Source organism: Chrysoperla carnea, chromosome 3 (genome assembly GCF_905475395.1).
Source record: "Chrysoperla carnea chromosome 3, inChrCarn1.1, whole genome shotgun sequence".
In the NCBI taxonomy this organism is placed as follows: Eukaryota; Metazoa; Arthropoda; class Insecta; order Neuroptera; family Chrysopidae; genus Chrysoperla; species Chrysoperla carnea.
In genome coordinates this window covers 29,227,489-29,245,703 of record NC_058339.1, presented here as the reverse complement: position 1 = coordinate 29,245,703, position 18,215 = coordinate 29,227,489, and the positions used below count along the sequence as shown (strand labels likewise).

At 27.8% G+C, this 18,215-nt stretch overlaps 1 protein-coding gene across 3 annotated transcripts in view; it reads right to left on the bottom strand.

Annotated features, from left to right (window-relative positions):
• LOC123296488 (gamma-aminobutyric acid receptor subunit beta) overlaps positions 1 to 18,215 on the bottom strand; it is a 231,181-nt gene that overhangs the window by 58,286 nt on the left and 154,680 nt on the right. For all 3 annotated transcript variants that reach the window (XM_044877972.1, XM_044877973.1, XM_044877974.1), the window contains exon 5: positions 6,809 to 6,891. In XM_044877972.1, the coding sequence (XP_044733907.1) occupies positions 6,809 to 6,891 (83 nt within the window). The remainder of the gene's footprint in view (positions 1 to 6,808; positions 6,892 to 18,215) is intronic.

Sequence of the window (18,215 nt, the reverse complement as noted above, 5' to 3'; positions counted from 1 at the left end):
AAATATAAACGTACAATTTATTTGCAGACAATGATTTTAAGTCATTTGTTTTACCATTAAGCTTACTTTCACGAAGTCGAAGACTTTTATATTTGACAGCTTGGTCTATATGTTAAAGAAGATCCCATGAAAATACATTTTATTTCAGTGTTTTAAAGCTTATAAATATACAAATATAACTATTTACATATTGACAAACTAGTTTTCTGTGTAAGCAGGGGTTTCTTAAAAATGTCGAATGCACATAGCAAAATTATATATTTTTTGCTATACCTATATTAAATATATTTTGTTTAAAGAAGTATGCGGGGGGTAGATTACAATGTCCACCCTTTTTTTTGTTTTCTAGTTTCAGTTTTTGTAGATTGTTGGTATATACAAAGAGCATAAATAAATGCAAAAGTAATAAAGTATTTGAAGGCATTTTTAATTTCTAAACTAATGAAATTAAATTAAAAAAAAAGTATAGTCTATATTTAGTTATAATATAATATAGATTTGATCCGACTTGTCGAGAATTATATTCGGATTTTGTATTTTATATATGGCGTATAATAAATAAATTGTGCACTTCACTCCACCAGTTATTTTTTTGCTGCTATAAAATCCGACTAAAGAAAGTAAAAAGCGTTTTAAACAACATGTTGTATTTTGATTGATTTTGTTTGTTAAATTTTTTTAAAATCATATGTTATGTAAAAAAATATACATTGTGCAATCCTAAAATAAAATTGTTTATAATAAAAATATTATGTCTATATTTGTTAGCAATATATAGATAAAATTAGAATCCGAGTACAAGTTTTTATTTGTTTTTTAATTCGGATATGTTTTGTGCACCCCTGGTCGTTCAGCCAACGCTGCGCGCGCATGCCATATTATTGCGAGCTTACAATGACTTTTATGATTTTGTTTAATATTTTTTGTTATTAATAAAATCTAATAAAAAAACAATATATTTTCGACTTTGTTTTCTAATTTTCTTGTATTATTATTTATTTACTAAATTCCCGATCTGTAAATTAATAAAAAATACCTTTGCACTTTGTTGTTTTACTGGAAGGAAGCAATCTGGAATTTGAATGTCAAAACAATTATAATACAGGGTTGTGAATTATGAATATTATTATTCAATTTTGATTTTTTTTTTTATTAAAATACATATAACGAATATATTTATTCTACTCTAAGTAAAAAAAATAAAATATGATAAAAAATGAGTGTTTGAAATTTTGTTTCTTTAATTTTTACAAATTTTTCCTAGGAAAAGTTTGTAAAACATTGTCACAGTATATATAAATAATATACAATTTAAAACATTACTTACCATAAATAATATTTTGCTTAATTTAAGCAAAAAAGAAAATTTTGTATGAAAATATATAATGATTGCAAAATAGGGAATATTCATGTATTTTTTATAATATTTATAATTTATTGTTTGCACCGTTATAACAAAGTAAAAAATATAAATACTGCTTAAAAATGCTGTAATTAAGTGTAAAAAAATATTAAAAATACATCATAATTTTGAGATATTTAAACGCAGTTTTTTGACGCTTTCTGCTGATGACGTGATCTGTCAATTAGTGACAGTTCAATGTAAAATTTACACTTTAAAAAATTTGTAAATTAATTAGAATTTACACTCGTTATCATTACGTTTTCTAATAAAAAGCCGTAGAATAATAGAAATTAATGTAATATCATACCAAATGTAACTAATTAATTCCATACAGTATGTCAACAAATTTGACAAGCCCGTACTATGATGTCACGTCCGTATAAAAATTTCAATTTCCCGTTTTAGAAATTTTGAATTTTTCTCACTGAAATTGTGCTTTTATTAATTTTAAGTAATTAAAAAGTAATTAATTACTAAAATAATGGTTTAGTTGAATTATCCAGCCAATAAAGTTACGGAAAAAAAATATTTGAACCAAATTTAAATTTTATGAATATTCCCTATTAATTATAAATTTATATACTGTGCTTATTATGAACAAATAAAAAATTTTCCAAACTATGATTTTTAAAACAAAAATTTCATATGAATATTGTGTTTTAAAATAATAACATTTTCACGAAAATTTCGAGAAAAAAGATTTCGTAGTGAACTGCAGTCTCATATAGAACTAAAAAGTACAATTTGAAAAAAACAAAATTTTGACAAAACTTTTAATATCACAGTCATTGTAAACACCGCGTTCGAGCATGGCCATAAGCCCAGTGGTGTATGCTTTAAATATTATTTCGGGTAAAAAAAACAAAACAAAAAATTTGTGTGTTTTCATTTTGATAATCTTTTTCAAAAACATTTGTTTTTTTTGTTTTCGTTTCTTGTTTAAATATTTTGCGAGTATTATTAGTATACTCGATTTTATAAGTATTTGGTATATACTTATAATAATATTCCACACGAAACACTAGATCGGTGGTCCTTCCGCGGTTGCTGTATTTGAGAAGGAGACCGCAATCAACCACAACAAACGTTATAAAATATATTTTAAAAAGAAATAATTATAAAAATAAAGAAATTTAATGAAAATATAAATGAATGATAAAATGTGTTTGCTATATAGACCGGGGGCTAGAGGTACTTGAGCATGCAAAATCTGAGGACCGCATTCTGACAAGTGATTCAAGCTCAGAAAAGCTCATAGATTAAGAATCCGAATGTTGTCAGACACCCTGTGGGTTCAATTTTTGCATACCCCTCCCCTCAACAGAAACGGTTAAATGTTATATTTTTTGAATCACAATTCTAGGTTTTATGGATCATTTAACGTCAAAAAGGTTCTTTGTGATTTTTTCGTAAACTTCTTCGTTTTCGAGATATTAACAGTTTAATGCTTGGAAAAACTCCAAAAAAGCCATTTTAAAAGCTGCAAAACGGGGCTCTCAATTACATTTTTGAGCTTATCAAAATTCTAAAATAATGTTTGAACATCCTTTAATAAGTTCTGAAGAGTAATACGGGTTACTTCATTCTAGAGGCTCAATTTTCAATTTTTAAAAAGATGTTTAATTCCCATTATTAACAAGAAGTAAAACAGAGGTACTAAATATTTCAGTCTTACACACTGTTATTTATAAGAATTATAACATCTTTAAATAATTAAAGGTTGATGCTTTACAATTACAGAATCTGTAATTAATCTTCAGAACTTCATAAAGGATGTTCAAACATTATTTTAGAATTTTGATAAGCTCAAAAATGTAATTGTGAGCCCCCTTTTTTAGCTTTTAAAATGGCTTTTTTGGAGTTTTTCCAAACATTAAACTGTTAATATCTCGAAAACGAAGAAGTTTACGAAAAAATCACAAGAGCCTTTTTGACGTTAAATGACCCATAGAACCCAGAGTAATTTTTACTTGATTCAAAAAAATGTCATTTAACTGTTTCTGTGAAGGGGGGAGGTTTGCAAAAATTGTACCAACAAGGTGCCTGGCAACATTCGGATTCTTAATCAATGAGCTTTTCTGAGCTTGTATCAATTGTCAGAATGCGGTCTTCGGATTTTGCATGCTCAAGTACCTCTAGCACCTGCTCTAATAATAATTTGTTGTATCGTAGCTTTTTTTTACCTTTTCAAATTCCGATCGCATCCCATTCTGTGGTAGTGATTGATAAGCGTGAAAACTATGTACAATCATACACAAAAATATTTTGAATATGTAATAAATTTGTTCAATGTATTCAAAAACATTTGTTTGGCGTATGACTGTAGTTTTTTTTTAACTTAAAATAGCTTATAACTTAAAAATAAGTTGCATAATATATTTTAATTGGTTGTTTTTAGTTTTAGATTTCTGTACAGAAGAAAAATTGCTTGCATTAAAGAAATAGGAATTTTTTTAAATTTCTTACAGGTTATGTAATAAAATAATATCCATTATTTTTTCATATGAAGTGAAGACAAATTCGTGGAAGATTTTAACTTACACTTGTTTTTTACGTAGCGCCATCCAAATACGATCATGATAACCATATTTACTTGTAGGCCATAAAAATCTCTCTAAGAAGTTAGATCAGTAACCATAGCACGGTGAATATATTGTTACTGGCATGGTATGATCGTTAGATGAACCGATCTTGAAACGGTATTCGCAATCAACTTAAAAATTTTCAATATCGATATTTTTACAATTCTTTTTCAGATAACAATTGTCAGCTTTGAAAAATTTTTTTAAATACCACGGAAATCATAAATGAATCTTATATATTTATTGTTCATAAATAAGGGCTGACTGGCCAGCCCTGTTCTAAAGTTTAACTGACTGACTCTCATAACTGTTATCTATATGCAATATACAAGCTGTATAACAATTTTGAGTACCACGAAATTCATTTTAGTACCACGAAAAACTTTCGAAAGCATTTATCTGACCCCTGTTCTATCGTTCGCTTGACTGACCGCAATATGTGTGTGTACACAACTACTATAACCAATCCTCAAATGATCAGATTTAGTAAATTCAACGAATTTTTTTTGGCCTGGCTCTTAATCTATTAGATATTTGTTGCTATATCATATTATTTGAGTATGAAAGAGCAACGAAATATATTTGAAAACAGTTAAGTCTTTTTTGTCTAGCGCTAACAATAGTTAAAAACAACTTGTATACTTCTAGTGATTATTTTATTGACAAACACTGTAATTAATTTAATAAAATTCCTTATTTCTAAGTGAAGAAAATTTGGAAATCTTTCTTATACAAGTGATTATTTGAATCTTCGTGAACTTTATATGAAATTATATAGTGTGATATATATAGAAAGGAATTTTACGATGCTTGTGATATAATAATAATATTTTCTTACCTTGATTTGGCTCTTGAATATTTCTCGAAATCATTATAAATTAAATTGAATTAAAATACCTTAATAGTAGGTAGAAGCCGGAAAAAAGATTCGGTTTTTGAATGATATACCGTGTCTATTATCTTAATGTTGCAGGAAATTTTACAAGAATAATATGGTTCTAATATAAATTAACTAATTTTAAATGAGACTTGACTATTTAAATATAAATACATGATGTCCTTAATCACTGGACCAAACAGAAATCGTGGTTCTTTACGAAATACCAAGACGTAAAGTTTTTCGAACGATTAAGGTTTTATTTATTATCGTTTTTAATTTTAAGAATTTTTGGCGAATAAGTATTAGAAGATCATACATTTTTATAAAAAGTAAAGTTGTAGGAATAGGTGTAAAGTTTAAAATTTATATTTGACTTTACTTTCTACAACTTTGCTTGGACCCAATACTATTCGAAAAAATCTTAAATTAAAAAGGATATTTAATGAGGCCTTTATCGCTGATGTGTCTGTTCGAAAACCTTCAAAGGAATTTTGCTGATTTCAGTTGATTCGGTGATTTAAGGACACCTTGTATATTGAAATGAATTCTATGGCTTTCTATAATATACTTTAAAACTTTTTCTTAAAATACAGTAACCAGATACGAAAGTTTATATTAAAAATAGAGAAAATATTATTAAACGATGGCAAAAAAATTTTATTAACTTCTAAATGTGATGTCTTTAGTTGTAAAAAGTTCTGTGCAATAAGTACTCTTTCAAAGAAGGTTTAAAATAAGACCACAACAAGTCTTTTACGTCGTTCTGAGTAAAAAGTAATTATAACCAGTATCCTACAATTTAAGAAAACCTATTTTACAATTTTATTAATTTCTGAAAGAATCACTTGTATAATAATATTTCGCTCTTAAAAAACGTAGTAAGCTTCTGTGAAAAGCAATTTCACACGCACACACAATAAGGACATAAAAACATGTTTTTAAAACGACAAATTTTAATACACAATAAATACAGATTTTTTTTTTACTTATTTAGGAATGCTTGCGATCTTTATAGGTAAATATAAGCTACGATAACATGTATGGACATTTGAATAGTAAAATAATTAAATAAATTTTTCACATAAATCGGCTGTGTTTTTATAATTTACATATATTGGTAATCATCTTACTATATTTATATATACTTTCAAAATTCTTACTTTATTTATATATACTTTCAAAATTCTTACTATTGTTGTTGTTTACATTTAATCATGTATACGATATTTACATCATGGTCTATTCGACTATATTTTGATGTAATATGTTACATATAGGCGTAAACTAAATATTGACAAATATCTTGTCTAGTACTCTTAATTAAAGAGAATTGAAAAAAATACACTCGAACCAGGACTCGAACCCGGACTTCTTGGATTCATGTCAAGCGCCCTACCAATTAGGCTATTCGAGATCTAGACACAGATTGTGCTTTCTGTTCAAAGCAATTTCAACTCTTTTTAATTTCACTTCATAGTCAACTACTGGGTAACGTAATAGCAAGACGATTGAAAATGAGTAATTGACAATTTTGATTAATAGATTAGCGATTTTATTTTGGAAAATATAATTTGGTTTTGATTTTCATGAAGGAGAAAAACTCATTTTTTTTAAAAAAAAGTAAGGGAATAAAGTTGCAATAATATAGCTTTAACTATATCGAACGAATTTTGATGAATGTTGTTTGATAAATAAAATCTTTTTTTAAATCTTTCATGCAATATTTATCAAAATGTTTTTTCATTTACACCGAAGTTTTGTTTTTTAAGTTTCCACTATCATTTTGCTAATAAACTTTAGAATTCTTGTCGTAAACAACCCAAATAAAGTTTTTTTTTTTTTGAAATATATTAAAAAAACATTTATACTACTGAAAGTATATATAAATATTAAAAATATAATTTAATGAAATATATTTTTATAATAATTATTACAACTTACAGCTCTCGATTTCAATATGGCACAATTGTCTATCCATGGGGAAGTACTGAAGATTCATCGGACACGAGGCAGTAATTGTTAATCTGAAAATAAAAGAAATTTATATTACTATTTGAAATACTTTGTTAGAAAAAAGGTGTTAAGGTTAGTACCATTTTTGAAGTGATGATCTAGCTCATACATAATCAAGAGTACATAAAAATGAGCATAATTACACGCTTTGTGTAAAATATGGTTTCCTGACAGATAATAACAGAAATTGCCTTTGATTATTTTGCGATATATTTAACTCGATATAGAGTTTTATCAAATTCCAAAAGGAATTTTTTTTCCCAATTTTCTCGATTTTTTCAAAGGGGTACCCCTTAAAAAAATTGCAAAAATACGAAAAATTTTTATTATTTCCAATTTCGATAAAACTCAGTATATAAGGTAATTTTGACCCAAAGAGTACAAAAATCGGGTGAATTTGTTGATTGGTCGAATAGTTTTTAAGATTCGGACTAAAATCGATCCAAATATTGCGATATCTCAGAAACTCTGCATCCAATCATTAAATTAACGCGATTTTTTTACTTTTTGGATCAAAATTACCCTATAAACCGAGTTTCATCAAATTCCAAAAGGAATTTTTTTCCCGATTTTCTCGATTTTTTCAAAGGGGTAATCTTATCCCTTAAAAAAATTGCAAAAATACGAAAAATTTTCGTTTTCATGTGTAAATATAATGGAAATAAACACAGTATATAGGTTTACAGCAGCAGTTCTTGCAGAAAAACTAGGTAAACAAGAACGTATTGAAATTACTGAATGATAATCATGAAGATATCGCTTGACAAGTCACTCTGACTAGTATTGCAGTAGTGCGCCATGACTCTCTAATGCTCTTTAATGACTTACTAATGTAGTCGGTCACATGTTGTTGATAATGAGTTTTTTTAATGCAGCTAAGTGGATTTTCTTATGTATTTTTTAAAGGAAAGGTGTAGTGCCTGAAGTTCAAATTGACATTTATGAGTTTTGAAAAGCAATGCATTAAAATAACACAATGATGAAATGTGGAGACAAACTTGTCCATTTTTTTTGCTTAGTCCACTTTTTAATAAAAGTTCTAATAGATTATAGATTATAGATTATAGATTATATATTATATATTATATATTATATATTATATATTTATATTATATATTATATATTATATATTTATATTATATATTATATATTATATATTATATATTATATATTATATATTATATATTATATATTATATATTATATATTATATATTATATATTATATATTATATATTATATATTATATATTATATATTATATATTATATATTATATATTATATATTATATATTTATATTATATATTATATATTTATATTATATATTATATATTATATATTATATATTATATATTATATATTATATATTATATATTATATATTATATATTATATATTATATATTATATATTATATATTATATATTATATATTATATATTATATATTATATATTATATATTATATATTTATATTATATATTATATATTTATATTATATATTATATATTATATATTATATATTATATATTATATATTATATATTATATATTATATATTATATATTATATATTATATATTATATATTATATATTATATATTATATATTATAGATACACACGTGTATATGATTGGATATGGATTTACTTTGTGTATGATTTATAAAATAATAATATACATTGATCAGTTTGTAAACAGATCGCAAAATTTTGTATAACTTTATTCAAAAATCAACCCACATTGACAGCCAGTCTTTAGCCAATCTGCATTCTAATAAACCGCCCTCAATACATTGTTATTCAATGGAATCAAGGTTATATATTTTTTTTCAACCAACTTTGAGAGGTAGTCTTCAGACAACTTGCATTTTTATAAACTGCCTATATTTATCTGCCAAGAAACATAGAATTCCTCAAGGTACATTTGATTCTAGGTACTACATCTTACCCTAATAATTTTTTTAATAATTTGTTACTAATTATATTATGTATATTCTTTTATATGCATTTAGCTGCCATCACCACCATAGGTATAATGAACCCCAAGATGACGAAAAACAAGTTCTTACGGTCTGAAAAAATAATTTTCATTGTGACTAACCTCTTTGTAGGTATATTATATCAAAAAATTTCTGTCATTTTTCGGTTTTCGAAATAATATTATATTTCAAAGAAAATCATTAATTTATAAATTTGTCTTTCGTAAGGCATGGTAATATGCCCACTCAGATTTTCAGATTTTTCGGAGCTTTGTCATTTTATTTGGAAACTATTAAAAAGGTTCGTATCCAATATATTTGTATTATACGTTATCATCAGGAACATCGACTAAATTGCATGAAAATATTAGTTATGGCGCCGTTATAAAAGTCTTTTCCAAAGTTAATAACTGTTTTAACGTTTGAAAGGAATTGGATTCTACGAACAAATTAACTTTACATGTTCTTAAATGTTTTTCTACTGAATAGTCAGTCCTTGTGTGTACAACATTTCCCTCCTGTTACGATAGAGTAACAGTAATATACAAAAGTTGTTTTGACCTCTATAAAAATTACAATTGGCCTGATTTCATATCTATATTCAATACGTGCTACATGCAATACAAAATTTTTATGTATATTTTTTAATGGAAATTAAAATAAATTCATGGTACACGCCATTGATAAATTTAAAAACGATGTTGTATTTTTTTCATTCAAGATCTTTATGTTACTTAAATTTTGGATACGATTTTAAAGTATTTCTAATAGTACATTTAATAAGCCGGAAAATGTGGAAAAGTGGTGGAACAGCTCCGATTTCAAAAATTTTTTGTGTACGTGTTCTCTATGCACTAATCTCGGCATTACACTGAGAAAATTAGGGTAGTTTTTCCATCCCCAAAGTACTCCAAATAGTAACAGTGAAAACAAACCAAGATTTCACCTAGAAAATCGTTTCCCGAGGTTTTTCGAGGTCGCTGATCATGAATTCAAGATTAAAAAGCAAATGAATACGGTTGCAACCTCATTAAAACCACCCCTGGAAGTCACAGAAAACAAATTTTAAATTTAAATAATACTCCTCGAATATTGTCTTTCGGTTGATTTTTGGGGTCACTGATCACGAATCCAAGGTTGAGAAGTAACTGAAGATGGTTGCAACCCCATTAAAACCACCCCTAGAAGTGACAATGATAAATATTTAGAAAATTTGAAATTTCTTTTCGAAAATCGTGTCTTGGTAGTTTTCGGAGCCGCTTTTCATAAATTCAAGGTCAAAAACCAAATTTTTTGTGGCTACAACCATATTAAAACCACCCCTTAATAAAATTATCATTTTCACTTCTAGCAGTGGTTTTAATGGGATTACAACCATCTTCATTTTACTTAGTTAATAATAATTTAGACGTGACAAAATAATTTTTTGTAAAACTTTTCAGGAGTTTTTGTCTAAACTATATGGTTTTCAGAAAAATTTTTCGAACAAAACATTTTATCTTTTTAATGAACAACAACTATCGATTACCAGCTATGGGAATAGAGTGAGCTTTTCGTTGAGGCTGAAAGTCTAGGACAAGTATAATAATATAAGCGGAAGCAACTATACACCCAACATTTTTTGCTTGAAGCTTTTTTCGATAAATCGATAAAAAAAATGTCAACTTAAAAACCTTGTTGTATATACATTTATAAAATTTTTAAAAGTATGGGCATGAGCTGGGCGTTCAAGAATAGTAAGTGTTTCAAAAGTTTTTTCATGGTTTTTCAGTCTTAAGCTTATTTTATTTTTGGTTTAAATTAAGCGGAAAAATTTCAGAATAAAAATCAGAAAGCTATTATAATATTTTTTACTGAATTCCTCTCTATACTCACTGTACATCAAATCACAGAAGTATTTGATTTATGAATAATAAAAATGACAATAATAAGATTCTTATTATATTTTGCACTTTGTTTATAAAAAAAAGAAATGATGAACATAATATAAGAAGCATATAAATAAAATATATAAAATGTATTGTACTTTGCATGTACAGAGTATAAGTTTTTGGTGAAATTGTAAAATGCTATGGAGAAGTCAACATAAAGATTGAAATAGTTTTTACATGATTTATATAAAACTTTATCGTTTAACATTTACATTTTTACATTTTATATATAACAAAGTTTTTGACAGTGCATTTTTATTATTTGACAAGGAAATTATTATTATTTTAAAGAATTTCGATAAATATCAAATATATTATACAAATCTATATAGGGTGTTTCAATAAGATATATCGTGAACGCTTACGGTATCTAAAAATAATCATGCTTTGAAATGTGCTTTTTGTTAATTTTTTATGAAAATATAGGTCGAGTAGAGCCTGTAACTCGAAAATTACGCATTTTTAACAATAAAAACACTATGAAAAAAATTGTCACAATATTTGAAATAATTTAAAACGATTTTTCTTGGCTCCACCGCACACTTGATCTGTGATGTCAATTCGACAAGCAATTACAATAAAACAGTGTCAACAGTCGTATGAATATATCGTTAATATCAACTTTAAAGGGGTATTGTCTATATTATATCATTTCTGAAAGTGAAGAATAAAATGCTACCAAAAATCGACCCAGGATTTTTAAAGGCAAATCAAGGAAATCTACCGAAAATAACTATTTTTATGGTATGGAAGTTTTTAGTGCAAGATGCACCCATCCATGTGATTTTGATTGTGATTAGTGATGGCTAAGACCGAAACCATCTTGGTCTTGCACAATTAGCTTTGCCCTAGTTTTGCTTCACAAATTTCGATTTGTAAGGCATTCTTCGTAATCGTTGATTGTTTGATATTGTAAGTTCGGTTGAACTGAAACAGTATTTAAATATGAATAACTGGTAATAATATGAACTTAACATGATGGTACGGTTCAATTAATCTCCCAAAATTTTTATTAAGCTTATTTCTGCGTTCCTTTTAATTGTTGTCGTTTATATGTTTTTTTGATTTGGGTTGAAAACAGCCGATAAGAAGATATCTTTGATTGGTATTAAAATCTCCTCTCAGCCATCTTGCACGGAATATTTCCATCCATCTCCCGGAGGTTGAGTATATAATTGATTTACCTACTCATTTTATTATTATTTTAATAATAATAATTTTGTATTATTTTATTAATGATAATAATAATTAGTAACATAATAAATAAATAAATAATTTTTTAGTGCATGTGTATTGTAATTGATTCTAGCTAAAATATTTTGTTACAACAATTTAAAAATTGTGTCAAATTTAATTAAACTGGTGCAATTAAACATAAAAATACATAGCTGTTTTATTATAAAAAACATGTACCTGTAAGTGAATAGATAGTGGGCAAATAGACAGGGTGGAGCTAATTTTGATTTCAGCAGTCAAGAGAGGATTTCCAGAAAAAAACACTTTTTTTACGACGGTGTGAACCTGTGGAGCCCCTCCAGATTGAGCCAGATGATTGAAAATCAGTATGCTGACCGACTAGTGTCAAAAAAACTGCCTTATGCATCTTCATGGGCCTTCTCTAAACTGAATTAGGAGGTTGAAAATCTGTATGTTGGTTGAGATGTGACTTGCGGGAATATCAATTTAGCAATCCTTATCCTGTTTATGTCGAAAAATATGAATTTTCGTTTTGCCCTGCTACTAACAGTTCAGTTGTCGCCCTGGTAGCTCAGTTGGTTAAGGCGTTATCAATTCCGTCCGCGATATAACCAGGGTAGCGAGTTTGATTTCCGCCGTCGCAACAAAAATTAATTTAATTAATAGTTGTGATGGACTGGTGTAGTGCATGATTGAAATTGAGGAGCTGATAAATGAAATTATCAGCGGAAAAGGTGGAAAACACATATATAGTATCACAATGGGCTGTATAGCCTAAGTGTGTCTTTCGTGGACAGCCAATGTAACCTAACCTAACCTTACAGTTCAGTTAGAAATTAGCGCCGCCCTATGTATGTATGCATTTGAGCGATAATATTAAACTATATGAACATTTATAAATTAGCTTTTTTTTTGTAAAACCAACAAATTACTGTAATGGTAGGTACAAAATAGGTACGTAGGTACTTTATATTATTAATTTTGTAAATTTATACATTGTAAATTATATTCATATCTATATACGGGGTGTTCCAAACCACCCGTCCAGGCTGATTATTCTGAATAGTTTTCAAAAAAAATTGAAACGAAAAAACACGTATCGAATATTTTTTGAAACTCTATCTAACCATACCAAAAACACCCTCCGCCCTCAACCCCTGTTAGGGGTAGGGGGTGTAACTTGAAAAAATCAAATGGAAACCCCTATTTTTTTCTGCAGATTTGGATTCTTCAGAAGAAAAGACAAACATTTTGTCTAAAAAATTTTTCCCGATTTTCGGTAGATCACGCTACAATCGACAAAAATCGTTCTTTTAGATTTGGCATAAGAATTGCGCCGTTCAATGACAAAAATCAAAACGAAAAAGTAAAAATAAAAATAAAAACACAAACACACAGAACCAAAACAAAAACAAAACAAAAGCAACACAAAAGTTAGAAATTCAACGAAAATAAAAGAGAAGCGAAAATGTCGAATTGCGGTAATTGAGGTAAACCACTAGACAATTGGGAGGATGCTAAATAAAGCTCTTAGAAAGAATTAGATATGAATCATTTTAGATTTAATTTTTTTTCAGACTTTCCAAAATAAAAAAAAACATTTTTACAAAAATAATTTTTCTAAATCATAATAAAATATGAAAAACAAAAACAGAATAGTCTTTTCTTCAAAAAAACAAAAACAAAATTGAAAATAACTATTCTCGACTCAAAAAACTTTTCTCGCCTTCACTTGAACTGCAATTCTAATGCCAAATCTAAAAGAACGATTTTTGTCGATTGTAGCGTGATCTACCGAAAATCGGGAAAAATTTCTTAGACAAAATGTTTGTCTTTTCTTCTGAAGAATCCAAATCTGCAGAAAAAAATAGGGGTTTCCATTTGATTTTTTCAAGTTACACCCCCTACCCCTAACAGGGGTTGAGGGTGGAGGGTGTTTTTGGTATGGTTAGATAGAGTTTCAAAAAATATTTGATACGTGTTTTTTCGTTTCAATTTTTTTTGTAAACTATTCAGAATAATCAGCCTGGACGGGTGGTTTGGAACACCCCGTATATAAATATATATTGAAACAATTAAAACCAGAGTAATGTAGTTGTTATCCTCAGCTTTGCTACATGAAATTCATTAAGCAGACATAATTTTAAATTTTCAATAATCGGTCAGTCAATTAACAATGTTTGATGAGTGAAATGAACTTTCGACAATTTTCGCAAAGTAATTTTTATGCATTTGTAGATGCCCATACGATTTGGAATAAAAAAGTAAATGGAATATAAAAGTTCTCTGAAAGTATGAAAATAGTGGGAATAATAATAGCGAAGAGTAGCTTATGGCTTACCGATGCTTAATTCGTATTTTTGTAGGTTATATATGGCCGTTAAATGTTAAAAAGCTTCAAAAAATCACATAAGTTTGTTAAAATATTTTAGCAATTTTTATAATAACAATTTTTTTATTTTTATAATAAATTTAGCATTCTATATAATAAATTTTAACAGTTTGATATGGCCGTTAAATCTAATAAAGGCGTCAAAAAATAAAAAAATCTAAAGATTTTTGAGGAAAAGTAAAGTGGATTAAGAGCCAGACCAAAAAAAAATTTATTGAATTTACTAAAGCTGATAATTTGAGGATTGATTATTAGTTGTGTACACACACATACTGCGGTCAGTCAGGCAAACGATAGAACAGGGTTCAGATATATGTTATCAAAACAGTTAAGTTTTACGTGGTACTAAAATGAATTTACTAAATCTGAAAATAGTATATAAATAACAGTTATGATAGTCAGTCAGTTAAACTTTAGAACAGGGCTGGTCAGTTAGTCCTCATTATGAACAATAAATAGATAAAATTAATTTACGATAAAATTAATCTTCCATTAAAGTACTTATCTTTATATCAAGAATTTTGTCTTGTTTATCTCTTCTTGTTCTGATGTCTCTCTTGTCTAATTACACTCGTACAGTTTTCACTCTATATAAACAGTGCATATAATATATATATACTATGTATATATTACACATACATAAGTACAATACCTTTATGTTGATGTAATTTAATACGATATATAAATCATTATATATGACGTCATAACAACAATAACATACCCTCCAAATGTCATGGGTCATACAAGAGTGTCGAATATATCTGTTACTGGTAAAGTGTAAAGATTGTGCATAGTCAACTAAAGTCAACAGAAGAACACCAGCAATCTATATCAATTTTTTGTTGAAAATGTTATGTTAATTTTAGAAAATTCACCAAGAAAATAAAAAATAAAATTATATATGTCAACGAGGAATGGAGCGTAGCCTAAATGGCCGAGCGGTCTAAGGCGTTAGTTTTAGAACGTTGGACTATTTAGACTTAGGTTGCGGGTTCGAATCCAGGCAGCGGCAGTGTGAACAATTTATAATTAATGAGAGTGCAGAATTGATCACATTGTCGTCGCTTGGATAAGAACGAAGTAACCGACTCCACCCACATCAAAAATGTAATTGTAAAATATGTTTGTAATTGAATAAATAAAGATTAACAAATAATGGTGTGGAAGGCCTCTGTGATAAGGCGTATGTCACAAATACGGAGGTTAAACCCCCATTATTATTATTATTATGCTAAGAGTTATTCGTCCTCTTGTCATGCATACTTAATGTCAATTTTAGACTTTTATGGTTTCCTCATGGATGCCGTTGTTAGAACTAGGTCAAAATGAAACGAGACCACACGAGAAGCACCATCTTTCAAATAGATAAAGAATCATCAAAATCGGTTCACCCAGTCGACAGTTCTGAGGTAACACACGTAAAAAAAATACAGTGAAATTGATTACCTCTTCCTTTTTTGTTTGCGATCGGTGAAAAACAAGTTTTATGCCTGTGTCTACCAGAAAATTTAGAAAATTGCTTTTAAATACCCATTTAAACTTTTACTTGAAACTGTAGTTAAAAAGTATTTATGAGTTACAGTATAACTAACAGTTATGTATTTGATAGCCAGTTTGTGAAAGTTGCCTGTTATGGAATAAAATTGTAAATCGTATAGTAGGTACGTAGTAAAGAGAACAACATACCATCAAAACAGGCTAGTGAATTAAATTATATTTCATATAGGTACATTTATGTATATGTAGCCATTATATTTGAAATATAATGCATATTATAACTTATACAGGCTGGCTGTTTATCTAATCATAGTTGTTTTATTGCGTAATAAAGATAGTTATGATGTCCTCATATTAAAAAAACTTAGCATATCGTTAAATCAGCTGAAATTAGTAGATCAGTCTTAAAAGATGCAAATACCTAATAATTTGTTAAAATTAATTTTTTTAAACTTATTATTTATTAAATATTACTTTTGTATTTGATGTTGTAAGCACTGTATGACCGAAAAAAAGGTCGGTTACTTGACCCATGTTATGATTTATGGATTATACGTACAAGTATCCTGTGTTTCACAATGATAATTTATTATTTATTTTAATAATACATAGTATAAGCCGGAAAAATGTGCCGAAAGTGTAAAAGTAGGGAAAAAGCACCGATTTAAATGAAAATTTTTGTAACGGAACACTCAGCCAACTTAACCCAGTCAGACAAGCTCTAGGAGGTATTTTTGGTTGCTGATAACGAATCTGGTGTCAGATTACATGGGTTCTATCACTGTTGGTCAAAGATTTCACTTTTTCGACACAAAAACTAAATTTTGTTAAAAAATGATTTTCGGAAATGGTTTTTGTAAAAAAAAAAGTGAAATGCTTGCCCAAAAATGCTACGGTTTTAGGAATACGTGAAAGAATTCGTTAATCTGACACCAAATTCGTATTTAGCGATCAAAAATATCTACTAGATGTTAACTGTAACCCAAAATAAGTATTTCAAAAATTTTTTGGCTACATATGTTCCCTGCTGAGCTTCTTTGCCACTTAGATTCTAATTAGGATATCAGATTACATGGGTTCTGTCACGTTTTCCGAAAATCGTTCCATTTTTGGTCAAAGAATTCACTTTTTCGACACAAAAACGGCAACTAAATTTTGTTAAAAAATGATTTTCGGAAATGATTTTTGTACAAAAAAAGTGAAATGCTTGTCCAAAAATGCTACGGTTTTAGGAACACGTGAAAGAATTCGTTACTCTGACACCAGATTCGTATTCAGCGATCAAATATATCTACTAGATGTTAACTGTAACCCAAAATAAGTATTTCAAAAATGTTTTGGCTACATATGTTAACTGCTGAGCTTCTTTGCCACTTAGATTCTAATTAAGTTAAGTTGGCTGAATGTCCCTTGGGGTCTTATAAGCATGTTACAAAAAGTTGAATTAAAATCGGTTCTGTTTTCCCATTTTTCCTATACATCCTGACTTATTAGTTGTACTATAAGTGACGTATCGACTATGCACCTAGGAGGTGGGAATTAGGTAACTGTGGCCGATTATCGTAAAAATTCACTCTTATCATTTTTTAAAATTCACCGAAAGAAGTACAACTTAGGAAAAACTAAATTTTATTGGATCAGAGATCTATCTGTAAGCTTTAAATTTATCCTAATGTAGAGTTGTTTTTGATCCGATTAATATTTTTGATTAGCCAACCTGTATTTGTAAATATAAAATTGAATTAGATCGTGTTTTATTATGCACTGGTTATATGTATTATAGCAATTAAAAGCTGCAATCATGCAGTTTTAAAAGGTTAGCTTAGGTTATATATAATTTTTATAACTACAGAGAATTCATTGCTATGAGCTGTGCAGATTAATTACCGTCACTGCAGTCATTTTATTGTATAGAGTGGTCAAATGTAATGAGACGAATAATTCCTGACAGATATTTATTCGAAACTAAATATAAAAAAAATAATAATATCACATTTGAAAAGCGTAGAATACTTTGCGTTTAAAATGCATCTCACATTTCAGTTATTTGATTAGTTATTACAATTTTAAAGAATGGTGCTAGTTGAATTTTAGTTTCTTCAAATTCATGTGACGTAACATAGCTTAATATCACAAACTTATAATTATAGCTCTCCTTCTTAGCTTTGTCCTTTCCGAGTGTACAAATAATTTTATCGTATTAATTTACAGTTCGATGGTTCACTTTGAGTTAGTTCTATATTTTACTTATTTCTTTAGTACCACTTTGACCATTGCAAAATACTATTTTTCATGAATTGTATTATAAAGTTGTGTCTCTGTTGCCAGAACAAAACCTTTTCTGGC